Below are 27,371 nucleotides of genomic sequence, written 5' to 3'. Positions count from 1 at the left end.
ACATAATTATTTACAGTACATTGTTTGTTCCTCTGATCACAGCAACACTTTTTATTCTGTGGTCGAACAAGCACCTGGCTTGACCTGCCTCTCAAACAATCTATTTTTTTTGTATGTGTTTGTCCTCTCATTCAAGTCATACTTGTCTTAATCTCCCAGCAGACCTCAGCTGTAAGCTTTGTGGTAATGACTTGCTTAATCCCCTACGGTAAAACACACTGAGGCATTAACCTCAAAGCAGTTTATTCACTTACTGGCTTCCTCTTAACAAAGCAGTATTATGGTGCGTGGTGCAGATTTATGTGTTGGCTTGTAGTGTTGTTGGAGATTTGTTGGTTGGCCATCTGTCAGTCTTTAAAAAAAAATCAAGCCTCTCTTTTTGCAAGGTTTGAGATGTAGAAACATCCTAAAAAGAAGCCTTTGTAACCTTTCAGCTGAAAGTCATCAAATACTGTTCTGATCCATGTTGATTTTTTTTAAATAAATGACTCAAAATGTTAATTAAAACCAACACTACGATTTTAAATTAATACACACTCATATAATTTAATTTAGAAAAATGTTAAAGTTTTTAACATCTTATTTATTTTGTTAACTGTTTATAACCAAACAAATAGTGTAGCTTATTTAATTGACAAGCTTTTATTAGGGCTCAGAAGCTCCATCAGTTTTTAGTAGCTAATGTTTTATTGGAATTTTTTACATTTCTAATCGTAGAAAACTAACCCTTAATAAAATAGAAAAGCTTTTTGTTAATTAAATCATTGTTATAAAGATGCAAGTTTTTTATTCCTTTCAGCTGTTGCCTTGGATATTAATTCTTCACAGTATCTTTATCAGATTCATAACTATATAGACAGCCACACTAACTATGTACTGTATGCTCACATACACACAGACTATACACATGCCTTCTTCATGTGCTAAGATGCCTCTAAGCTTTAGTATAAGCTGATAATTAACTGGCGTTCTCAAACTGTTACCTTACACCAGTGAAGGAGCTCAGTTTAATGCCAGAAATCAGGTTTCAACACTAACTTCAAACTTTTAAAGTGTTTCTCACAGGCACTCAGCATCGTATTGCTGTGTTGACTGTTTGTGATTTTTATACCAGAGAAAGGCAACTTTACTGTTCTCTCACTCATCCCAAAACCCAGCCTCATTGCATTAACTGTGACAATCACCAAAACACATCTGTAGAAAAAGATAATGRAGAGCTATTTAAGATGAATGCTGTTGCAACAATGTTCAACACAAAGCAGGAAATTACTCAGTCCATTCTCATTAACCGATAGCTGGGCATCATGGTTACAAGTCCATAGTTTCACAGTTCATTTCACTCTGGATTATCTCCATCTCATCCACATTCGTCTCCAACATCTGCCTTACCCCTAATGTCAAATCCCGGCTGCTGGTAGAATGATCTGCATTGCTGAATGCAACCAAAGCATCTGAGTGAAATTTAACGCGATGCTTGTTTGCCATTATGAGCTCTCAGMCTGACTGATTTTCAGGGCTCATTTCATTCGACTGTCTTATTGAAGAACYTCATGCCTAAAATGAYTGAAATTAACRTTTTTTTCRCCATGAATTTTCATTTGTCTCGAGATTCAGTTAAAGAGGGCTCAAGAAGCACATTGACCTCATCCAGATCGGGTGTCGACAGGTTACCACCAAGCTAAGGTAGATCAGGRTCAAGTACACTATTCAATCAAACTATTTTACTGTAGTTTTGTGTTTTGAACAAAYTGTGCTAGTGAAATTTTGTTAAGATCTCAAAATCTATGCTGACTTGTAAACAGTAGCTTCTAAAGTTTAACATGATACTAAATCAATGTGATCATTGTTTTTAATGTAAAGTAAGTGTGCTTTTATTGTGGTGCTTCATTAAACACATTTCTTCTAGGTATTCACTTTGAATTATTATATGGCTGAAGAAAAAATTAAAAGTGTAAAGCAGCCTTTATCTGTAACTGCAGACATTTTTTTCAACTTTTCGTAAAGGGAGCATATAAGCTGAAAAGCTGCTCTTATTTTTCTGGGTTTTTTCTGCCTTAATCTGTCAAGCATGAGAGACTTTTATCCTCCAATAGGATTTGCCTATCACCTTCTGTCCATATATCTTTTTCTTTTTTAACATATATTTGTTTCATGTTAGTGTTGTTTATCTTCAAAATCAAAGAGTTATCATCAAMGAGAAAATATCAGAGCAAAACCTCCTAAGCACATCTGGTAACCACTGGATTACTGCAAGATTTATATGACATCAACAAGTCTTCATGTCTAAACTGTTAAAGTAAAGGAGAGTCATGTGGCACATTGGCTTTTCCGTATCTTTTAGATTTTTACCTATAGTTTATGTTGAAGGATTATGGAAACTAAAATTGCCTTTAAGKTTATTAAGAGATTAATGTCATGGTTATGGAAATTGGTTCTCAGTGTAGAGTGTATTTAGTGTGGAAGTTATGTAATTTGTACTTTWACAAGGTTATTAAGACCAGTCATTTAAAACAGATTTTAGTTATCCTATTGCAGTTGGATCCAAAGCTCCCTCAATGCACATTGAAAACATTTTCTTTCAAACCACTTGCGGATGTGGTTTGGAAAACYGATATTCACTGATGATTGGTAGTTGGGGGTTAGGGTGCGCAGCGCTGCCGCTTCTGAATAAATGAAAATGATGTAACACAGTTGTTTATATTTTTAGCAGCTCTTTTTATTCCATAGCTGACCTGCTAAAAATGACAGATTTTCTTTTCTGGATCTCTGACAGACGGACTTCAATCTCTGAACTCGCAAAGTTTTTCTTTTTAGTTTTCGCTGTCATTTTCATGAATGGACACTTCCTTGTAGCTGAGGCAGGAAACACAGCCTTATATGGTGTTATTGGGGTGGTAATTATGCTAATCTTCTTTCGCGTGCACGAGCAGCTGGATACGAACAGGTGTAATTTACGCAGCTCATTTACACACTTTTCCTGAAGATAGAAGAGTTTGTTGAATCTGACGTGACATGTTCGTACGAACCCTTTGTACGAACAAAAGTAAGAGAAATTTAGGATAAGAATACGAACATGTTCTTTCATGAGGCCCAATGACTTGCATTTGCTCTGTTGACAAATCATTTATGGTCCAGATGATAAAATTTAAAAATTCAAAGCCGTGTGGACCCAGGTGCCTTGCTTTGTGTATACTATTCAAGTGTTAAATATCTGAATGATACTGATGAAACGGGACAGTGATTTAGATGAATTGTATCAAAGTGAGAAAGAAGCTTCAGGCWACTTTTCATGCTTCACTGCTTCAGCTGATATGTATCAACCTTGAGCCTGAGCTCAACACCAGCAACAGTGAGCTGAAAACACAAGACAATATTTATTGTTGCTTCTTTAAAAGAATTGGTTCTTCTTATCTTTCGGGGAGCACTTTGTAGGTCCTCTGCCTCACATTTTTACCAGTGTTAGAGCCCCGACCGGTCGATTGTCTTTAAATGTCAATGACCTTTGMGTGTGCCAATAATCAATCAAGCAGAAATACACCAAAGGGTAACAGCAAAGGATCTTAAGACCATAGAACAAGATGAGTTTTTTGTTGTTGTTTCCTGTTCAGTGAGCTTTCATTTATATTCTACAACCTGCACGTCTTCCATGTTTGTCTTCAAGCACTCATTGTCTACATCCCTGATAGTTACAGTAGTATTGTACATTAGCATTGCTCAAGAGGCCTCTAGCACAATCATTTGACTTTGCATTACTCAAAATAATGCACATTAATTGCACCGACCTTCAGCTATAGCGCAGTTAAGGTGAGATAGTGAATTGAACTTGGAGAGTAATGATTTTTGCCTCTCCCTCCTCTGTCATCACTTTAACAGTAAACTCTGTGGGCAGTAAGCTGTAATTARTGTGGAGGAGGAGGCTAAAGGTTGTGCATTGATTTCTTGTTTGCTTAGTGAAAATGTCAAAGACAAACAGGAGGCATAAAAATGAATCCTGACTCTGAATAAGACCAGCAACATGTCTGATTTATGGAATGTAAATAAATATGTTGAAAAACAAAAACTTGTTCAAATAAYTGCAGTAAGAAAACCGATACATGTTGGTTTAGTGAAAATGCATCTTTTGGTGACATTATGTCAACACATAAAAAAAGAGTTTAAAAATTGGATTCAGATATGTCAGTAAGACATGAATGATGGTCTAAACCTTTTTAAAGGGCAGCAGGACCTGAAGATGCAACATTAGCTGAGCAAGTAAGAGCGACTGTCTGAAATTAAACAAAACAGCCTCAAAATAAATAGATATATTTCTCAGCATCTGATGAGTGTACAGTTTTGGCAAATTTACATTTTGTCTGCACTTTGAAGAAACTTTTCTTGAGGAAAGACATTTTGACAATTTCAGAGATTCTAATTGCTCGTTTACTGCAAATTAAATGAACGTGCTGCTGTCCGTCATATCTAAACTGTAAATGTGCACCCAAAACTACTTGTCATGTGTTGTGGTTTCAAACTAAGATTATATATTAAGACTTTAACTGGTCTGTTTTCCAACTTTAGTAAGAGTTAAAAAAACCTATTTGTGATTAATTTAATTTTAAACATAAAATTTACATTTGTTCTAGATTCTTAATTGTTTCTAAAGTTTGACCTTGGCTGGTTACTTCTGTTAAAAGTAATCCAATTTCWCTTTAAATTTAAATGTGCAAACATTATCAACTGCTTTGAAARATAAAGGCTGTTTTAACTCAAATTCTTTTTAACCTAAAAGAACGAATAAATAAATAAAAACAAGGGACAGCTGTCAGATGTAGTAGTTGTTGATTGTTGCCTAGTACATAAGACAGACTTGCCCATGTTAAACTAAAGATTATTTGTGACTCGTTGTTTKTCTGTGCAACATTATATCAAATTTGGCTTGACTGAGAGTATGCAAGCCTTTTTACACAATTTGTTTTCATGTGCTCTACTTTAAATAGTAAAACTATTTAGTTTGTCRCGTTTTATGAATTAAAGTCTCTGAAGAGCAGTTGTACCCCACACTCCGTCATTGATTATAAACTGTTTTTATTTACCTTCCTGCTGATTTGCTGCTAATTGCTGGTCTACTGGATCAGTCTACTCTGKTTGGTGTGAGTAGTTTGGCAAAATGACCTGGGTCAAGCCCTGCAGGGCTTTGTCCAGACTCYTAAAGACGTCAATACTGTTAAAGACTTCAGTAGGATTGGGGTCTTCATTTTGTTTGTCTCCAAAAATTTAAGAGACCAAATAAATGTCAYTATAAGTAACATTTAAAAGGCTTTAATCACTGGTGGTCAGTCAGGAAGCAAATTAAAAGCTCAGAATTATTATTATTATTATTATTATTATTATTATTATTATTGTTGTTGTTGTTGTTGTGTGTGTGTGTGTGTGTGTGTGTTTATGAAACAAAGCTTTAGTTTTGTTTGTGTATAATAAGTTGAAATTTAGGCATTTGTAGCTGTCATGTATGTACAGGAATTGTAAAATAATTTGTCTTTTCAATAATCCATAAAAATGATTTTTTTTATTATTTTTTTTCATGGCCCAAAACAAACAAATTAAGTAGCTGTTGATAAAAAATTGTATTTAATCAGTTTTATGTGTGTTTATTGTGTTTGTGCCACACAGGCCGGCTGTGAACATGCGCTGCCTCGCTGCACGGGTGAACTACAAGACCCTCATTGTTATCTGCGCTCTCTTCACACTCATCACGGTGCTGCTATGGAACCGCTGTGCCAGTGACACCTCCATCCGCTTCCTGCCCCGCGCCGCCTTYGTGGCTCCAAGTCCTAAGATCAGGGATGATAGCATCAGCAACCAGCAGCAACCGCCACAACCTCCAGAGCCCCCTCCTGTTGTTGGTGTTCTGGGCGGGATTAGGTATGAAGAGATTGATTGCCTAATCAACGATGATTCCACCATCAAAGGCAGGCGAGAGGGCGGGGAGGTCTACCTGCCTTTCAGCTGGATGGAAAAATACTTTGAGGTRTACGGCAAAATAGTCCAGTACGATGGCTATGATCGGTTTGAGTTCCAGCACAGCTACTCAAAGGTTTACACTCAACGTGAACCTTATCACCCTGATGGAGTCTTCATGTCATTCGAGGGATAYAATGTGGAGGTTCGTGACCGTGTCAAGTGTATCAGTGGAGTGGAAGGTAAGAGGATTTGAGTATTTAAATATCACAAAAATATGCTTTTATAGTTTAGAATATGTCTCTKTGTGCTGTTGATAGTGAAACCCTCGTTGCCACAGTCTGTTTGGATACTAGAACTTTTACAGCAAAAAAAAATGTATGCTTCTAAGAGCATAAAAAGTTTTYACTGAAGTGTCAGTATTGTCTCTCCAAGACACAATAAGATTATTTAAAATGACTCACAAWATCACTGAATTACACAAAGTGTGAATGTAGCATACAGTAAACTTAAAAGAAGGCAAGTAGATGCAATAAATAGTTTTTATAATAAGTTTTATGTGTTTAAATGTTTCCTATTTAAAAACAGTATGATTTGCTTGATTAAGTGTTTTATTGAAGGAAATCTTTATAAAACATTACCTGATTAACAAGGTCAAAATATATTTCAGCAGTATTCACTCAGTCTCTGGCTTGCATTACTTTTAAAAAAGTATTTTTTATAACCAACCAGGAAGAATTTGTGTCACAATAGTTTTTGTTGGTTTTTCTTTGAACTATCAATCACAGTCAGTGACTGGGTGCTGTGCTTCACTCCTTTTCTCATCAAAGTCGTTTGTTTCAAGGTTTCTTTTTTAGAAATTGCCAGGAAGAATCAATCAGTAGCTCATTTTAAAAGACTATTAGATGAAACCACATGGTCATCAATATATTTCATGTTTTTGCCTTTGTGAAGAATTGGCTCAGTGTACTTAGCTGAAATAACAAACTAGATATTCATTATTTCTCTTTTATTTTCAAAATGACAAACCCATCAGCATAACAAAAAGCTCATATTATTATGCCATATACTTAAAATGTATTGTACCTTTTTGTTTTAAGTTTCAGAGCTGTTCAAAGCCAATGAAAAAACTAAATTCTGAAAATGTCATAAGCAAAATCAGCAGCAGTTCTTTTCTCTTAAAGAGCAGGTCCTTGTTTTGACAGGAGACTGTAAAAAATGAAGTCATATTTTCAGGCAGTGTCAGGTGCAGAGCTTTACTTCATKATTAGTGATGCCCGGTTTCTGTGAAAATAATTCGACAGCAGTTGTGGATATTTTTGTGAGACAGATTATTCATGGCAATGTGGCTGCACAGTGGGGCAGCGGTTAAAACTACCGCCTCTCGATGAGAAGGTCTCAGGATCGTCTCCCTGCCTGGGGCCTTTCTGGGTGAAGTTTGTTTGTCCTTCGTACAGACGTGGGATGTCTCCTGGCACTCYGGTTTYCTCCCTTGGGCCAAAAACATTCAKGTTTGAATAATTGGTAACTGCTTAGAAACGCTGTCTGCTATGAAGRATTTTAATACAAGTCACCAATACAGCATGTTGCGCAAAGCTAAATATGAGAAGTATGGCAGTTTTATTACAAATGGGTAAGTGTGTAGTGCTATGTGGCTCTCTGGTAGTGTCAACACAAAATTGAGGCTCCTTCCTTYACTATAAAATGTTCCTAAGTGAAAGTGGTTTGTTGTCTTTGTGACTGTGAAGGACTTGTAGTCTGTCCAGGGTGTCCCATGTCTCTTGCACAGATGCCAGTTGACCTGTGACCCATAAAGAAAGAGTGTAGAGGATATGGATTATTAATGTTTTTTACTATGCACATATACATCAGTGTGTGTAGATATATTTCTTGTAGAGAGTAAATATTAAAGTTTGTTGCAGAACAATTAGCCATGTCTGACTGACTGATTCTGTTATATATTATGAAATTAATTTTCTTATTTTTCATATTAGGCCTGCAAGAACAAACATTTATTAATAATAATAATAATTATGTCTTAAGTACTGAGTAGCATTCTTACCTAATCCACTTTTTTATTTAGCTTTATTGAATTGACCAATGGTGTTAAACTAAGACAAACTAAGTTTTATTTTAAAAGTCAAATAAGTTTTTCCTACATTTGGGATGATGAAAATGTTTTTGAAACTTTTTGATTAATAGCTTGTAGGGTAGCTTTTTTTTTTTTTTTTTTTTGTTCATGTAGATCATAAGCACCACATATGTATACTTCCTACAGGGACATCACCTGCACTGTACTCGGATACTTTTGTGGGTTACAGATTGTGCAATGTTACCTTGCCCTGCTACAGGAGAGGGRTGCATGTGTGTATATATATAGCAGTAAATGGGTCATACAGGAATTTAAGCAAACCTTAGGGCTCATCAGTAATTCTCATTCTCTACGTCATATTTCTCACAGTGGAAACAAAAGACACAGTAACATTCCCACAAGCTACAGTTTCTACCAACTGGGCCCAAGGCACCTTTCTATTTAACTTGCACATGTGGAAGTATACACACATCATATCAGCCTAATATGATTTTAGAAGTGAAAATAGCAGTTCATTAATTAACCTGTCGAAGAGGTACCACTGRACTTAATTAAGGTCATGAGAACATTTCTCTCCCAGTATACATCACTACTCATCGAATAATTATTTAACAAGACTCTCAGCAAGATGCATTAATTTTTTTAATGGTCTGTCCATCCTCTGACCTGTATATACCTAGTCTCAGGAGTCAGTCTGGGTTAGATTGTACAGGTGCTTTAAGCTCAAGCAACCACTTGTTTCTTTTAAACATCAAATCACTAAGAAGAAAATATTTTAAATGCTACGGCATAAAACAAAACAAAAGCTACTAAAGATAAAAGATAAAAYCCCATTAAGCATTTAAAATGTTTTATTTTGTCCTTTGCTCTGTAACCTAAGGTTTTTTGTTTTGTGAGTCCTACATCTTTCTGTTTCTGAGTTAGAGTTAAGCATGTCACACAATTCAATGTGTTTTTCTGGATTCTTGCATCTACTTTACACATATTGAGGCAGCATGGTGGAGCAGTGGTTAGAGCTGTCATCTCTCAGAWAGATGCTTRCAGGATTGCTTCAACTGGACAGTTTGCATGTTCTCCCCATGCACCTGTGGGTTTTCTCCAGATACTCCAGTTTCCTCCCMTGGACCATGGAATTCATGTTAGGGTAGTTGTCATTCTCACCTGCTAGAAATCAWAAACAAAGCTAATGACTAATGAGTTACAATTTTTTAAAAGCAAGATTACTGTATTTTGGTAGCCACATAGATTCAGCATTATTGCATGAGCTCTTTTTCAGATTTCTTTGTCTGCTCTCTGGAGTCACACAAATRTGAAGACTTAACAGCCAATATGTGGCAGTGCAGCTTATTGCTACAGAGTTGAGGGTATGACAGCCGTTTGAGTTTAGGTTGATAATACCAGAAACAAGACAGGAGAASAGAGAAGTCTGGCAGTGAAGTGGAACAAAGTGTTTGTGGATGCATTAATGCCCACATTTCTGCTCTTTTCAATAAATATTAATCAACGTAATAGCTAAGTTAGGTCTGTGATAGATTTAGTACTTTGTACTATGAACATTTTTGTGTTTTAAGACTTCCTGCATGGTGCACTTTTTCCAGAACATGATTTCAGTCCTCAGCTTTAATGCTTACAGCTTTGGCAGGACAGTGAATTCTGATGCTGYTGTTCAAGAAAAACAAACAACTAATGTGCAAAAGATAGATCCTCTTTATCTCTGATCATAATCAATGGTTTGACATTTTGAAGGTTCTTACTAAGTTATAAAGTTACTTCAACTTTTGGGGAACAATGTAAGAGTTAGTCGATGTAGAACTATCCATCCATCCATCCATTTTCTGTTCACGATTCTTCCTTTCAGGGTYGCGTGGGTCACTGGTGCCCATATCCAGCAGTCACAGTGCGAGGGGCGGGGTACACCCTGGACAGGTCGCAAGTCCATCACAGGGCCACATATAGAGACAAATGAGACAAACAACCATCCACTCTCTCACTCACAGGGACAATTTAGAGTTATCAGTTAACCTAACAGTCATGTTTTTGGTCTGTGGGAGGAAGCCGGAGTGCCCGGAGAGAACCCACGCATGCACGGAGAGAACATGCAAACTCTACCCAGAAAGGTCCCCGGGCCAGGATTTGAACCAGCAACCTTCTTGCTGAGAGGCATCAACTCTACCAATTGAGCCACCRATGTAGAACTAGTTACAGCTAAAATGTTTGTTTTTTTACCACAAAACTAGCCTGGCCCTTGTCTTCCTAYGCAGCTCCGCTCAATTCTAGTTTCCCTTCACTGCTCCGGCTGGGACTTCTCCCATAGAGAAGGATTTCACTGGCAGACTTTTAGCCGGGCCAATCAGAGAACAGAACGTCGATTTTCTGCGCAGTGTCTGCTTGTAGTTTATTTTATCTGGGCCRATCAGCAAACAGAAGGCAAAGTTTTGAACGAAGTCGATTTTCTGCGCAGTGTCTGCTAGTTTAGCATACRGCAGTGGAGGAAGTGAATGAAGCCAGTCCGTGTTGATAARKCTTCCAAATTAAATTAAATTTGTCTGACAAAGCAGCAGCTCTCGTTTGGCTCGGTACTTCTCTACTCTCAGTAGGGTTATTCACAGCACACGTGATTTCCGGTTAGCTTCTTAGCATAGCCTTCTTCACAGCGACATATACACACACGTCAGCAGAGGCCACGCCTCCAGCAAGAATCGCTTCTCTGTGCAGCAATCCAGACCCTTCGCACGAAGCAAAGTGAAGGACAAGGGTCTGGTTTTTACCAGGCTAACACAAAACTTCTGTTTTACATTTTGTTTTACAGTAAATCATTCAAAGAAAGAGATGTAGGTAGTGCTTGTGTCCTTTTGTTACAAGATTTTAAAGTGAGCAGTTAATCAGAGCTTCTGYACTGAGCTATTTTTGTCTGTTCGAAACAGGACACATGCAATAAAATGTAGCAAACAAGCAARAACATTTTACCCCATTATGCAAATATTTACCATCATTTATCCTGTTTCTGCTTCCTTTTTTTTTTGCTTTCTTCTTGAAATTGTGATGAAATAGAACTATGTTCTAATCTTCATTTTCATGGTGGATGTTTTAAAAATGGTATGTTTGGAATCAATAATTAATTTTGAACCATTTATTCAGGCTTGGCTTGTGAGCTTTAAGTGCTGCGGTTCTTAAAAGATTTAATCGTTCCTCAAGCTAATCAAAAAGGTTTGGCAAGACATTCTATCTAAAACATGAATATGTGCTCAAAACTTAAAATAAATAAATTTAATTAAATTAAAAGTAATTAAAAATGCAACCAGGCTGAAAAGTATACGTGCTAACTTTTTTTTAATAAGATGTCTTCCAGTGTCCATTTACCATCATCCTATTGTCTTTCTCTCCACCCAGGTGTTCCTCTGTCCACTCAGTGGGGTCCTCAGGGCTACTTCTACGCCATCCAGATTGCCCAGTATGGTTTGAGTCATTACAGCAAGAACTTGACTGAGCGCCCACCCCACGTGGAGGTTTACGACACAGCCGAGGAGCGGGACAGCAGGGCCAGCACGACTGCTTGGAGCGTGCCAAAAGGTTGCAGCCTCAGCCGTGTCCATGACAAGAGCAGATCTACCTCTGTGCGTCAGTTCAGCTCTCCGGGTATGTAAACCTTCCATTATGGCCATATGGCCTCAGGGCAAGCAGCTTAACTGTTAACTGTAGCTGCAGCAGACTCGGTATTCATCTGCACCCCGTAGGACAGGATGATACTCCACAGTCAGTCACAACCGCAATCAGAGGATTCTGGTTGTGGTAGAAAGGAATGAATGAATGAATGAATGAATGGATGAATGAATGAATGCTTCATTCTTAGAAACTGATTTAAAAGTGAGCAGACGTGACATCACACATTTAATCCAATTTTCTTCATTAATCAGTGTGAAAATTCCAATTGATGCTACAGACAGAAAAACATCTAGTTAACATTGTTCAACTACACTGTGAATATATGAAAATGTGAAACTATGACTCCAGGGATCAGATTGTTAAAATTGTAATCTCATGACTCAAACTGTGTATGAACTAAGGTAGATATTCATTTTTTATTTATTTATTTTTTCATGAAGCTATGGTTTAGGTGAGGTTCATTCATCATTGTTGACAAATTAGCACTGGTCTGTATGACCCAAATTTTAAACTATGGTATTTTCAACTAGGCGTGGGCAGTATGAAAGGATTTTGTTGTACCACGTTATGTATATTTTTTTGACCCATGACCCGCCCGTGACCTGCAGACGAGGAAATGACTACATACTTTATCGTCACAAAGACTTCACTCGCTAAAAGCATGCAACAGCTTTGAAATGACCACAGTATTTTGAAAGTTAAAACTAAAAATACGTAGTTTGACTTGTGTTAGGTCAGTTTGATATAATAAGAGGTGAAATTCTGTGACGACTCCTGTTCCTCTGAGTGTCATCAGAGCTGAGTTTTTTTTTAATGTCCATCTCTGGCTTTATGTATGCACCCCACCTCCCACCCCGCTTTTTACCCTGGTATTTTCTGAAGGTCATACCACCCAACCCTTTTTTCAACAATTATCCCAGTATTAACTGTATCGATGCAGTCGTGAATCAGGCTTTTATAGGTAACTAAAACTAACTAAATAACAAAAACTGAAATTGAAAAAAACGTTTTAATTAACTGAAATAAATAAAAACTGTAATAAAATGAAAAAAAAGATAAGCTAAAACTGTATAATATTTTTCCAAATCTAACTAAAACGAACTGAAATTATAGATAGAATATCATTAGATTTTGTGTTTGTCCATTTATTTTAAGCTGTGTGGACTGATTAAGCAAGTCTATTTTTTTCTTCAAACCTAAGCAATTTTGCATTAGCTGCGAGCATCTTATAGCACCTCATGGCCCGTAACGTCATTTGTTTACAATTTTCTGCAAACAAAAATTGGGAGAAAGCAGCTAAGTTCAGTTTGGGATTATTTTGAATGACTGTAAGAAAAATAAAAGCAAGTGTCTTGTTATGGAAACTGGTGATAAAAAAGGTTGAATACTTCTCAAGGGACTAACTGTGAGCGTCTTAACAAGCTCTCTCAGTAGCCCCCATGAAAAACAAGCAACAGCCCGGCCAGGTAGCACCGGGTTGGAGACAATGATCGTTACCTTCCTAAAATAATCGCCAAAGTCCTTTGTTGGCAAAAATGAGTTATGTGATTATTTCAGGAAGGTGTTACTAATGGACTGTTTTCACTGGTGACCAAATATCTGCTGGTTAGTTAACTCCTCAAGTGGGAGGATGCCTCAGCGTATACAGTATGTTTATTCAAACTATAGAAAATTAATACTAGAACTAATGAAAACTAAACTAAAACTAAGCATTAAAAAACAATAATAACTAATAAAAACTAGCAAATCCACGCTAAAAACTAATTAAAACTAACTGAATTAAATGAAAAAAGTCTAAACAAAATAAAACTAAGCTATAATGAAAAATCCAAAACTATTATAACCTTGTCGTGAATGAGGAACGTAATTATGCAAATTTACTTTGYGCATGAAATCTATCCGTGCACATCACTGAAGAGGTGTACATTCAGAACACTGCTCCAACAATGGCACTAGCTTGCCCTGTATGTGCATTGAGCGGTGTTGCAAGGAAAAACATCCCAGACTAAACTGTTTACTGGAGGGTGAGCCTTAACGTTCTGAACGTGTTCCGGCTATTCAAACTGGTATTCGTAAAATTCATATAATGAAAATAAGAACCGGTTTCCAGTACAAACTGGTATACTGCTCAGCTCAGTGATACCTCATTAATTTAGTTTTGTGTTTTTATGTATAAAAACATGACACTACTGTCCACCACATAAAATATTTATTTTGAATTAGACAGACAGAAATGAATTGCCACCATCAGCACTCAACTATTTAGTTTCTGGATATCTTTGCTGTCGGATTGTAGAAGCTGACTTGACTTCTTTTGTTCCTTTCTAAGTGCTGAAAATTTTATACTAATCTGTCAAGATGTTAAAAGAACAGATGAGCAAAGCTGCCGAGTCCCCATGAGACCAGGTTGTCGATATGAAGTTAGGTGCAGCTTTGTTTCTGGCTTGGACCAAAGATTGACTGAAACTTTGTCTTGAACTGTGGTGCTAACGAAAACTTTAACGCTTAGTGATTCAGTTTGAAACAATCAGAGCAACAAAGCAAATCTTTTTTTATTTATTTATTTTAAATCCTGCTTTCACTGAAAGACTTCTAGTACCAAAAGTCCGTTATAAACTTACATTTCTATTACAAAATTCTGTGTTAAATGGTGTTCAGGAATTCATTGAACTCAAAAGATAATTAAAAAAATGAAAAAACTCTAACCTGTTAATAAATGAAGAAGTTAGTTTGACTGATGATTTGTCAGTWTAATGTTAGAACACAGAGTAACTGATTTAGAGTCAAAAACATGAAAGTGCAACTGTCCTCTAATCATCAGCAAAATAATTAACAGCGAACAACCCTAGTTTTCACGTTTATCACCATCTCTGTCTTCACATTTTGTCTTGTTTGTTTTTATTGTTCAAAACCTGAAAGTTGTTTCCTTCTGACATAAATGGTGGTTGTAAATGTAGCTTTTAAACAGTCCAGTTTAAACCTTAAAAATGCTTTCAGACCAATTAATATTAACAAGGATGTAACTCCGTGTCTCTCTGTAAGTGCAGGTGTACAGAAACAGGGAGTTTCATTACTTGTAATAAAACTGCCTGGAGTGCAACGCCGTCCTTKGTGCCATTTTAGAACATTTCAACCACGAGAAATCTAATTTAATTCTGCTCCTTCTCCTTATATCCAGGGCTCATATAGAACTGAGAACAAAGTACACCARCATTCACCAGACTTTAGTTTGATTTATTGTCTGCAGCCTTCTCCCTTATACATTTCAAATTTGATCTGCAAAGAAGTAAACTCAAACAATAATCTGTTCTTYTCTTCATATAGTTTTTGGTTGCGTTGTGATTTCCAACAAGTGGTGAGATTGTTGTATCATTACGTGTTTAAGTTTTTATGTATTTGATTGTCATTGAATGACTTTAAAACCAGTATAATATAGCTACAGACGCACGGTATTTTACATTGTATTTTTGAATATTTGCCCAAAAATGCCGAGCTCTACAGTAACAAAGTGTTTGATTACCTCATTCCTAAATATAAAAAAGTCTATATTTTGTGTTTCTCTGGGTGGTCTTAGTATCTATAAATAAGACTCGGCATCGTATTTCAGGAGAGATTTGACATGTAGCCTCGTTTTACGACTGTAACATGACCAAAACCATGAGACAGCTGACAGAGTTATTTCTGGATCTGGGAGAAAGTCGAAAATCTTTTACCCAGGGCTGACTGTGAGCTRGCTTTATTCTCCTCTTATCTCCTGCTGATATTTCCAGGACACTTTCTCTCTCTGTGTCCTCTRTCAAGCTGCTGTGTCTATTGTATCGCTCCCCCCTCCCCACCCCTAATTCTTCAGTTTTCACCCTCTCATCATCACTGGGTTCTTTTCATTTCACCAGTCTGCACCTTTTATCTCTCGCGCTCTTTCTTTTCTTTGCTCCCTGCTCAGCTTCGGGTCAAGTCGCCATCATGCCATTCCGTCTTCAACATCATCATGTTTTCATCACTTCTCAGCCCTCCTCCCCCAGCTGCCTTCATTCGTCATTAATCTTCTCTGTCTACCCCAGATTTCTGTCAGTCTTCCACTGCTGTTTACTCATTTCCACCCACTTGTCATCCCCCCACACTCGTTTTCCTTCCTCAACATTGGAGTCATATTTGCCTGATCCATTCTAATACCCTTTCCTGCTCTTTCATCAAACTTTCTCATTTTCTTCATCRGCTGTCAGTTTATCTTTTTGTCCCTCTACTCTCCTTCCAGTTTGTGTCTTTTTTCCCTCTCTGCGCTGTATCTAGGGCAATCTCTCAAAGTCCCTGACAAGTGGATCAATTGTCTGTCCCCTGATAATAACCTCCCATCTACCATCCACACATTCCTGCACGAACACTGTCTGCCACTGAGCACCTTTATTTTCTAAATCCTCKCGTGCTCGCTCGGTATTTTAGAGCTACTTTTTGTACTGACCACGATCAGGTGTATTCGCACAAGCAAAATATTTCTTACCACCTCTTCTGTATGTGGCATGTTGTGACGGCTCTGCCTGGTGTCCATGGATGCTCTGCAGCCAATCACCACTTACTTCTGCWTCAAATGTGGAAAAATCTGCTTTTRGCTAAATACGGCACCGGCAAGCAGCTGCAGCTTCCAGGTTTGTTACAAAACCACAGTGTGATTCATTAAGCGCAGCAATCTGCTGCTAAAAACGTAACCTTTTTAGCTAAAGTAAGCTCATTTTGTTCAGCCCCAGACAGGGAGTGTTCAGTACTGCACCAAGAAGTGTTTTCTGCTCTTTTTATAAATACAGCTTCAGAATAAAAGATGAAGTTTATAGGAAGACCGCAGCATAACAACTGTCTTCAGCTACACAAGATTTTRGATGATTTATTGTCTAACTGCATCAAGCCCATGTCAGTCTAATGTGGCAGTACAAGAACAAGACCACCATCATAAAGAATTTATAAAYGATCTTTAATTAAAGTATTATCTGGGCTGTAACCAAAGTTATAAATTAGTAATAAATGCATAAAAAAGCATCTTAAGATATGTTTCATATTCATGCAGTTTCAGTATTTGGCCAAATAAAGTGCTGTACTTTTTAAAGCTGTAAATCTTTCTTTGCTTCCTCCTCTTTGTTATGCTTTATTTATGTGAGTACTGCTGACAAATGTTTAATATTAAATAAAAAGTAGCAGGTGAAGAAACAGTTTAKAATGAAAGACTGAAGAATACAGATAAACATAGGATGACCAGAATTGAGAATCATTATTGTCCTTTGTTTATCAGTTGTAATTGCTTATGAGTGGTTTATAAGTTCTTTACAGCCTAATTAATGAGTGGTTTTAAATTTATTAATTATTTTGAAGGGTTGTCTTTTTGTAAAGTGGTACCATTAGAGCTGTTTTGACTGAGAGGAACAGAAAGAGTGTTTCTCTGTAATATTTCAGGCCTCCGAACAAAAAACAGGTGTCAAAGTATCAACGTTAAGCAAGTCAATAAATATTACCCACACTTTGATTTCATGCTGTGTAAGTACAGCTTTTATTAGCTTGCTGAGGAGCTGAAGGACGTGCAGCCTCTGCACTGCCACTTTCTATATAATGTTGCTTTTTATTCCTTTGCAGAATGGCAGTACTTGTTATTTGTGTTTTTGTTGAACTGTTGCAGACATTGCCAGCCACAGTGACAACTGCGTCAAATGTCCTGTGTTTTATAATAAAGGACATGTCCAGTGTCACTTGTTGGGTGTTTGAATGTGCTGCAGGAGTGTTGCATGGCAGTAACTTTATACAGCTCTGACATTGCTGAAGGAAAGTGAGGCATTTACAGTGAAGATGCCAGCTAAAACAGTAATACTGGGTTACATGCAGTGAATCCCTCGTGCATCATTAGGAAATCTGAATCCAGTGCAGGAACAGAGGACTCTGCCACTACCAATAAACATTATTGGTGTTTATCACTGAGGAGAAAATTCAGACTATAAATAATAGAAATTGGGTTTGATTGGATAATAATTTTAAGACCGACTTTTAGCATTTGTCTAAATAAAGTCTCATCACGAAAAGCTTTTCTTAATGAAGAATGTTTTGAGGGGGGATATTATGCACTTTCAAGGCACTTAATTCWATTCTATACCACAATTTGGCAACAGTTACCTTCAGTTGTTATGCAAATGCATATTGAAAAAAWGACCTCATCATAGCCCATCTGAAYRCCTTGAAATTGACCTCTCTCTATTTAAGAACCGCCTGCTGTTTCTGACACTCCCACTTCAGCACGTCTTCTCATCAGCGCTTCATGCTATTTACAACCTTTCATAGGAAGGTTATATTAGATCGGTTTTGGAAARTGGCAGCTTAGAATACAGTTGAACCTTACTCAAAYGATCCCATATCGGACCCATAAAGTATATTTTATGAAGAACTGGAGCAAGTACAGAGTTTCTTACAAGACATTCCTGCTTAGCAATATATATCCTCACATACATRTATGTCAATGTTAAGCTACGTTTTGCAAAGAAACTATAAATATAGATTATTATGAAGCTATGTTTTGTAATTAGTACCACAAGCTTAATTTAACCCTAACCCAAAACTAACCCTAACTCTTAGATGTGCAGTTCCACCAGGTATATGCTTATTGTTGCTGTTGCTAGTGGTGGAGCGTTTATTTTATTTTATTTTTTTTGGGTGTGGGGGGTGCTCTGTGGGACGAGAGCTTGGCTGCAGTCTGAGCCCCRAGGAGCAGCTTTGGGTAAATCGGTGGTGCTTTGTACCAGCAAGCGTCAAGGCAGCTCCAAATGGCTACCACAGGAGATWCTAGGATTTTTCTCTATCATGCATGAATTGAGTCAAAGCAACACTCTGTGTATGTTTTTGATGAGAGAATGATATAACATAACATGATAAAATATTTGTTCTGAAAAACTTAAAACAAAACACTATTTAAGACTATTAAAATAATCCCTGTTGATTTTATGTTTTTTATATCCTTTGGTTTGTAGTGTTGATTGTTTCAAACAATCTGGATTAATTACATCTGAAATAATAACTAAAATAAGTGACAGAYGATAACTGAAATAATAATTATTTCCAGCCCTGATAACAGCGTGTCCCATGGACAATGTAAATTTCCCTTGTGTGAGTGTTTATGGAGCAGACRGGATAAATAAGCACATGTACCTGTCATCTTGTCATTTGCAGCTTGTTTTTGTGTTCATGCACACAACAGGTACGCACTGTGCATATGTTTTCAAGCGTTCATCTCCCATGCTCATTGATGTATACAAGCGTGGTTTGTGCTGATGGCTCTCCAGCAGCATGTCATCTTTGTTTCCAGACTGATTGCTAAACAGCCAGAGAGCAGAGCAGGGGAGGTGGAATCTCGTCTGTATTCCCTGCCCATTCTTTATTGATGGCAGGGTAATCACAGGGCCAGAGTACAAATCCACTTACTCTCTGCTTTGCCTTAAGTAATGGATTTATGAGTGCATTAAAGAGCTGTAGTCATCCAGAGGCCCCTGCCAGACTGTCTCTGTCTTCATTCTGCCCCTGATCGACTGTCTTTGTCTTTCAGTCAGACTCATCTGCTGCCTCTCTCAGCTCATGTCATGTGAGATCTCTCTGTCTTCTGATTCCCAATCGTTGCCTCATTTTCACCCTCCAGTCTTAGGCTGGCTTTAGGAGCATTTGGGCGACGCATCATTCCGTTACCCCTCTCTTCCTTGACTTCTAGATACTTTCATCTTTTATCCTTTAGGGAGCCCTGATTAGGGAGGAAAAAAGTMTTTTTTTCATGCTGCCTTGAAGACCAAGTAACCAAGCCCAGCGAGAGCCAACTCCTAAAGAAGTTTGTGCTTCAAGGGCTCGAGGCGATGTCAACAGCAACTTAACGGCCTGAACTAAACCGAYATTAAAGCAACTCAGACAAGGCGGTATTAGAGGAGCAGAGGCAGCATGAAAACGGAAGTTCCTAACTTTGAGCTTTGCATGGAAGAAGAAATGTTGAGATGCAAATAGAAAAGTTGCTACACTGCACTACTTTCTGCATTACTTTCTTTTACTTTCTTTTGRTCCCTCTTGATGCTTCACAGCCCCTTTTCTCCCTTCCTTCTAATTAAGCTCAGTGTGCAGTGACACATCTGTGGAGTACATCCCATGAGAAGCTTGACTTGACTTGATATGTGAATGTGGGTGTGTGCTATGTACAAGTCTCTCTTATCTGTCACACACAGCAGGGTATTTCACACAGAAAATAAAGAACACAAGGCCCCTGCTAGGAAAAATGGAAGGGTTTTGACCACAAATTTTTCKAAGTTGTCTGAACTTATTGATCGTTTGAGGCTGTGATAATCTCTGCTGCACTAAAAGAAAGACGAGCTATCTTAATAAGTCATCACAGAAGGAAAGATTATAAAGATACAGATGCAGGCTTTGAGTGAACATGCTAAAAATAGTTGTCATCCATTAATCATGAAAAGCTCCTTAAACGAGTCAAGTGAGATTTTGACCCAATGAGCTGTGAAAATAAATACTGTAAAAATGCTGGCAAACTAACATCTTTTACCCTTTTTATCTGTTACAACAATCCATTATGCACAGACTCTTCAGAAGGTGTATCGCTCCAGTTGGGCAACTCAAGAGACTTCATCCTCAGCTTAGACATCAAGTTCACCTCCAACGGCAGCTTGTCTGTGGTCCTCGAAACCACAGAGAAGGGTCCGCCCTTCACCATTCATTATGTGACCAACACACAGCTCATCGCCTTCAAAGACCACGACGTCACCTATGGAATCGGGCCTCGAACTTCCTGGAGCACGCTGACCCGAGACCTGCTGACGGACCTCAGGAAGGGTGTGGGACTGTCGAACACAAAGGCCGTCAAAGCCACAAAGGTTGGTGTCAGTCAAAACTGAGGCAAGTCGTAAATATCTGTTCTAGTGGTGTCCCGATAACGGCATTTTTACGAATACTCGATCTTTCGTCTTTTGTTGTTGACCTCTTCAAATTAATTTGTAAATAAAACATTTCTAGGTAATCGTACGTCTGCTATCAAATTATAAAAAATGGCAGAATGGAGTAGAGTGGWCAACRATCATTGGGWGTGAGAACTAAAGGGGTGCAGGGCATGAAGGGTCCTGTTTGTATTTAAAGAGACAGCACCTAAACAAGTTGCTCTCAGACACACATCAGAACAGGGGTGAAAGAGGGACTTGTGGAGTTACAATAACAAGGAATTCAGATCAAAACATTGCAGTTCTACTTAATAAAGACCCCAACTGAATGATTAACTATGGACATTATAAAAGCACGATATGTCTCCTTCAAAGTCATTCTGTAATATTTATGTTCAATCTCAGTATCTGTATAGATACTCGGTATCGGTGTGTACCCAAACTTAAGTGCTTGTACTCATACTCAGTTTGAGGAAAAACTGGTATCGGGACACWYCTAATCTGTTCATCTGGATCGAGWTGAAGTGGAGACGAGAAGTGTCAAAGTGAAACCAAAACAACTTATTATTCAATTTAGAAAAATTAAATTGTTCTCGTTTTGCTTCTGTGATGATAAGTTTTTTTTGTCTTTATTTTAAGTTGTCTAAATGTTTTTGGGTTGAACAGTTTAAAGAAATGTGATTTTTCTCCTTAGATCATGCCTAGACGGGTGGTGCGGTTAGTTTTACRTGGGCGTGGCTTCATTGACAACATCACCATCTCCACCACCTCCCACATGGCCGCCTTCTTTGCTGCCAGCGACTGGCTGCTGCGGAACCAGGACGAGCGGGGCGGATGGCCCATCATGGTCACCCGTAAACTTGGCGAGGGCTTCCGGCCTCTGGAGCCCGGCTGGTACTCGGCCATGGCTCAGGGCCAGGCCATGTCCACCCTGGTGAGAGCCTACCTCATCACCAAGAACCACGCTTACCTCAACGCTGCCCTCAAGGCAGTTGGACCATATAAGGTGCTTTCGGCGCAGCAYGGGGTCAAAGCAGTGTTCATGAACAAGTACGACTGGTATGAAGAGTACCCCACCACGCCAAGTTCGTTTGTCCTCAACGGCTTCATTTACTCCCTGCTGGGACTCTACGACCTGGCTGAGACTGCAGGGGAGATTGTGGGCAGAGAGGCGGGGCAGTTGTTCAGCCACGGCATGGAGTCGCTGAAGGCCATGCTGCCACTCTTTGACACGGGGTCGGGGAGCATCTATGACCTGCGTCACTTCATGTTGGGCACTGCGCCCAACCTGGCGCGCTGGGACTATCACACCACGCACATTAACCAGCTGCAGCTGATAGCATCCATAGACAACTCCCCCATCTTCAAGGATGTGGTCAAACGCTGGAAAAACTACTTAAAAGGGGGCCGTGCCAAGCACAACTAGTCCAACTGTAAACTACCGAGGTAACAGCTAAGTTCAGAGGAGAATCCGCGTGTTCAGTGRAGGATTGAGACGTGTGCTCACTTTTTGTGACTGAATGAGTCCTACTTCTGGCTGAGGATCACAGTCTGAGAGATGAGCTCTTTATGCTCGTATTTAATGTGCATTGTTGCAGGTTTTATAATCTCTGCAACATCTACTGTAGCTCAACTGGTTATCTGTCCCCGGGGCTAGTGTTTGTAATTATGCACAGACCTAGTTTCAGCATGAGTGTTTGCATTTTGGAAGAATGATTGTGTTTTTTGTTTAAAAAAAAAATCACTATTATAATGTTAGAACCTTATCTCTGACTTTAATTCCTCCACATTTATTTTCATTTCCTTTTCACTTCATATCAGATTTGCAGAGTTTATTCAACCAAACTGTGAAAAACAGAGTATATTATAACTTGTTTAAAGGAGAATGTTGCCAAAAAGAGTAAGTGATCAATAATCAACAGAAGATAAACAGTTTGGGTTTTATTTCCCTACAAGTTTAGGAATCAGATGCTCTGTGTTTGCACTCCAGTTAGCTTTGAAACCACTTTTCACAAGAATTACAGTGAGGACTTGTATTATGTTTGTCATGTTTCTGTTCGTGTGATCACAATATTAGGAAATAGATTTAGATGTTTAAGCTACTTAAAACCAACTCTGAGAAATAAACAATCATATTTAGATGCGACACTTGGTTTTTGTTTCCCAGAGAGAAATCCATCAGGTTTTCAACTGTCTCTAAACCTAATAACTCATTACGATTAGCTTTGGGCTCTGAAGCAATTAAAATGTTGGGACTATATTGTCAGCTGTTTTATACGTGTGTTGATTAGTAACAAAATCGTAAACAAAGTCAYAGACGCAAACAAAATGCATTACTTGGGCTACGTTCATACTGCAAGTTTTAATGCTCCTTTCCAGTGTTTTGCTCTATTTATATTTTTTGCACAGTTTGYATTATAATTTAAACACGATCACCATCAGACTCCAGTGTGGACAGTCCATAACCCTGAAGAGACCCGCATGTGTAGAAGAAGTGACGTCACGCACATCGCTGTGTTTACAGAAGTAAATATGGATGCTACATCTGCTTAGAGCTGACGAGATCATTTTCTGCCATTCTTGTTTCGCTCAATGTTTACATTTGATCGTGCTGCTTCCTGCCTCCTTCTGGAACAGGAGTGACTGAAAGTAGAAACTATCTCAAGTATCGATCCCATCATTCTAGCAGTGATACGATCCAGCACATTAGTTTACCAGTGTTAGCATCATGATTTGTCACGATATGACAAATCTAGAACGTGTACAAAAAGACAAAACTGGACTTTCGTTCTGTAGCTGAAGAATGTGCGGTTTCAAGCTATATACTGCGTGAAGTTAAAATTGGTGACATCAATATTTGGATAGATCAGTAGACCCCCYTACCTCAGTGACGAAAAAGTCAATGAAGTGTGACATGACTGAATATGTACCTGATTAAGTAACACGTATGCTTGCAGTGTAAACGTAGCCTCTCAGTTCAGCTCGGTAAGTAAAATGTCCCACATAAGATGTGAAAGTGATTTCAGTTGATCACAAATCAGAGAAAACAACAACAGTTTAATTTGTTTTTAATTATCTGGCTCAGGAAACAATAAATCTACAATATTTGTTTACGTTCCTTTAAAATGTTTTTGCAGCATTTACGACTGAAACAAGAGACTGCAGGTGTAAATAAGTTTGTTTACTGAATTACCTTCTTTTGTTTTTTTGTTGAAGTAGTTCTTGATTTGTTTGGGAAGAAACAAMATGAATAATTTCCTAATGAATTTGTCCAAAAAAAATCACAACTTATTTTTTGTTGTAGCTCTTTTTTTTTGTTAATTTTTATTTATCTTAGTAGATGTGTTTTTTTGTTTGTTTGTTTGTTTTTTTTAATTGCAAATTTATTCTAAAGCTGTGCGTCTGTAGCCTGTAGTTGAAACTGATGATCAGATTAGTGATGTTGGTGTTTGTAGCGTTTGGTGAGACAGCAGGGAAATTCTGCCGGTCCCTGTAGGTTTCTCGCCGCTCCCTTCACCTGCTCCCAGAGCGTGAACTCGCTAGTTTTGATCCGCACTGCTGACCTCGAAATGAGGAGAGAGACTACTCTCGCAATTCACCCGACTAATAGGGTGAAAGAGGCTTCACACAAGTTCAGTCCTGAGTCATGAATGAGTCAGCGCTTTTTTCCTGACGAAAGCGAAGCCCTCGACATCAATGGGACTCTCATCGATCTGCTTTACAGATTAACAGGATTCAGAGCGACACGTTGTTTGGAGGGTGCTGACAGGGCTCGTCATCAAACTGGTGTTCATCCCTGAGATCAAATTATATTCCCACATCGTCCACGTTGACGCAGATTATATCAAAGAAATGTGTTCAATTTAATCTGTTATTAGACAAAGATCAATCATTGTACCAGGATAACTGTGCTGCTTTCTGCTGATCGTAAAATTTGTTACTCAAGCAGAAAAACATATTMGAAGTCTGAAGATTGGGGAAACGTGGAAAATTAACTGGAACAAAGTACATTTATTCTGTTTGCACAACTAATCCAGATTATTCACAAAAAAAATCTTAGGTTAAAACTTGTTTCATGACTTCATTGTCAAAATATTAAAAAGATTCACATYATTTTTTGTCTTTTTGCTGATCTCAGTTCATTTGTTTTCTCTTTGTTCAACTTTTTCCATTTCTACAAGCTAAGCACTCATTGTTTTATTTAAGGGAACATTCAGGAATAGACGTTTTTGTGCACGAGCGAAGTTTCACGTTGTTTATACCAAAGTCATGTCTTCAAGTTCATTTGAATTTGTATATTTTGTGCAAACTGACTTCCATCTAGCGTTTGGTGACAAGTCTCCACGGAGACGTCACGGAGAGACACTGCCTTTTGAGAAATGCTAGTTTTTTTAAGCGTAGGTTCGAGTAGATTMTAGCAAAACCCAGACTTGTAAAACCTGCTTATTGCAAAGGGAAATGGTGCAACTAGAGATTAGCATTAAATCTGTTTTGAAGAGAAACGAGCTAACAGCTGCAGATTCTCCTTGAAGGTGTTTCCCTTTTGTTGTTTGAATCATTTACAGGGGATTGCGTTTTGTTCGGTTAATAAAAGCACAACTGCAGTTTAATCTCACATAATTTTGTTGTTTTCTCTTAGACTCTGTTTTTGTTTTCTGGAYGGTGTACAGCTTCATTAAGCTGCTAAAGCTGTTTCACTGTGTTATTAAAACTTTTTTTCTCCCCTCTGTCTGTTCATAATTTGATTAAAAAAAACAAAATATCTCTTCATCAAATGGCCTCTGAGGTCAAATTGATTTATGCAATAAGATGTTCACTGGGCCTGGCRGCAGCACCACAGACCCAGTGTGGTTGTACAGACTTTGCAATCGAAGCACAATGTGCAAATGTTATCATTTTTTTAGTCTGAGTAAGAGAAGTGTTTATATACAGAGTAAATCTTTGTGCTTTAAATTTGCTTTTTAAGGTGTGTAAAGAATAAATAAATAAAAGCATTTTTTCCTAAACATCTTGGCTRCTTATGTCATTTGTTTTACAGAAAGTTGGCTTATAATTAAAGTTTATTATACTGTATGTCAGGCAGTTGGTTCACTGGTAAATAACAACCTAATCAGTGTGATTGAAAAAAAAATACTGGTTGTAGTCCATTAATAAAAGATATTCTTTATGTTTTTTTTTCAAGGCAGATATTTCAGCTCTACCACAATTAACTGTTGCAGTCAGTTTGCATCATAGTTTAAAACGCCTTGAAATTGGCCTCTGTCCTACCATTTCAGATGCTCCCACTTCAGCACGTCTTCACAACAATGCTTTGGGGAGGGGTGCTCTGTGGGGTGGGAGCTCTGGTGCAGAAAGAGCTCCAGGGAGCAGCTTTGTGTAAATAGGCGGGGCTTTGCACCAGCAAACGTTTAGGCAGCTCCACATTACCACAGGAGATTCAAGGCTTTCTCTAAACATGCCTGAATGAATTAAAGCAACAATCTGGGTATGTTTTTGATGAGGGAATTATGGCATAACATGATTTAAAGCTAAAATAAAGTAAGTTTTTTTTATAATACCCCCCCCCACACACACACACACACACACACACACGTTTGCTTTAATATGAAAAATTGTTCATGTCTGCTCTTTTCCAAAAGAAATGGTTGTATTTTCTTATTCTTTGTTCCGAAAGAAAAACTAAACCTTTCATGCCAGTTTTATTATGTTGAGAAATATTAACTGTTTTGGTCAAACCGTAGAAATAAGTGATTCTACGTGTCCTTGTACTGTCTGTATGACCACAAYAGATTTTAGTCCATCTGTAAAATGGACTGAATTATAGTGATTTTGTGTTTGTAAGGTCACATGGCTGTAGCTGCCATCTTGAACTGGGTTGGCTCCAGAATTTAATCACCTAAACATACAACCAGTGATTATTTCTTGAAAGTTTTGTTAAAATCCATCTTGAGGTTCATGCGATATTTTGCTAACAGACAGATAAACCTATTCCCGTTGACAGATAGTGATAAAACTGAAAATACTCGTGTAATGATCGTAAGCTGAATCTGTCCTCTGCTCATTTAATTATTTGACTCCAGGTTCTATAAATAATCAAAGCATTTGCACATCCCAAACTTTTTACCTTTCTCTCTGGAGTTAGTGGAGTTTCTTCAGTTCTTGGAGGTTTTACACATCAGCAGACCRTGAAAGGATCAGCTGACRCTTCAGACTGTCAGAYCTGAACAAGTCATCTGTCACCTTCRTTCTCCGAGAACACCCGTTCTTACAACTGACACCTCCGGTCCAGAAAAACACTCAACTGAAGATTCATGTCTTTTTAAAATAACTCTAATTCCTACATTATGGTAGCCTACTCTTCGCACTAATAGATTGCACAAGAATTGTGTTTGAAGATTGGTTTTAAACGTTATCAGTAGGCCTACTGTATGTTATCTCATGAGCCACCAAATAGATTTGAATAAAACACTAAAATATAATTTAAATAATCAGTGGATTTTACAGCTATTTAGAGACTATTTATTTACTGTAGCTGATAGACAATAATAAACAGAAAAAATATCCTAAAATTTGATCTGGTAGGTTAGTAACAGAGAGCATTATCCATCCATCCATCCATCCATTTTCTTCCGCCTATCCGGGGTCGGGTCGCGGGGGCAGTAGCTTCAGAAGGGAGGCCCAGACCTCCCTCTCCCCAGCCACTTCTTCCAGCTCCTCCGGGGGAACCCCAAGGC

The 27,371-nt window shown here is 38.1% G+C and overlaps 1 protein-coding gene across 3 annotated transcripts in view; it reads left to right on the top strand.

Moving 5' to 3' along the window:
• glceb (glucuronic acid epimerase b) overlaps positions 1 to 25,643 on the top strand; it is a 59,339-nt gene extending 33,696 nt beyond the window's left edge. For 2 of the 3 annotated variants that reach the window (XM_014001553.1, XM_014001554.1), the window contains 4 exons: positions 5,650 to 6,179; positions 11,420 to 11,665; positions 20,285 to 20,577; positions 21,332 to 25,643. In XM_014001553.1, coding sequence (XP_013857007.1) covers positions 5,663 to 6,179; positions 11,420 to 11,665; positions 20,285 to 20,577; positions 21,332 to 22,063 — 1,788 coding nt within the window. In that variant the 5' untranslated portion in view covers positions 5,650 to 5,662 and the 3' untranslated portion in view covers positions 22,064 to 25,643. Of the gene's footprint in view, positions 1 to 1,608; positions 1,684 to 5,649; positions 6,180 to 11,419; positions 11,666 to 20,284; positions 20,578 to 21,331 lie in introns of those variants that run through there. The other variant, XM_014001555.1, reaches the window with a different exon arrangement.
• The last annotated feature ends 1,728 nt before the right edge of the window (positions 25,644 to 27,371 follow it).

Source organism: Austrofundulus limnaeus, unplaced genomic scaffold, assembly GCF_001266775.1.
Source record: "Austrofundulus limnaeus strain Quisiro unplaced genomic scaffold, Austrofundulus_limnaeus-1.0 Scaffold9, whole genome shotgun sequence".
NCBI lineage: Eukaryota > Metazoa > Chordata > Actinopteri > Cyprinodontiformes > Rivulidae > Austrofundulus > Austrofundulus limnaeus.
This window is presented reverse-complemented; position numbering and strand designations above follow the sequence as displayed.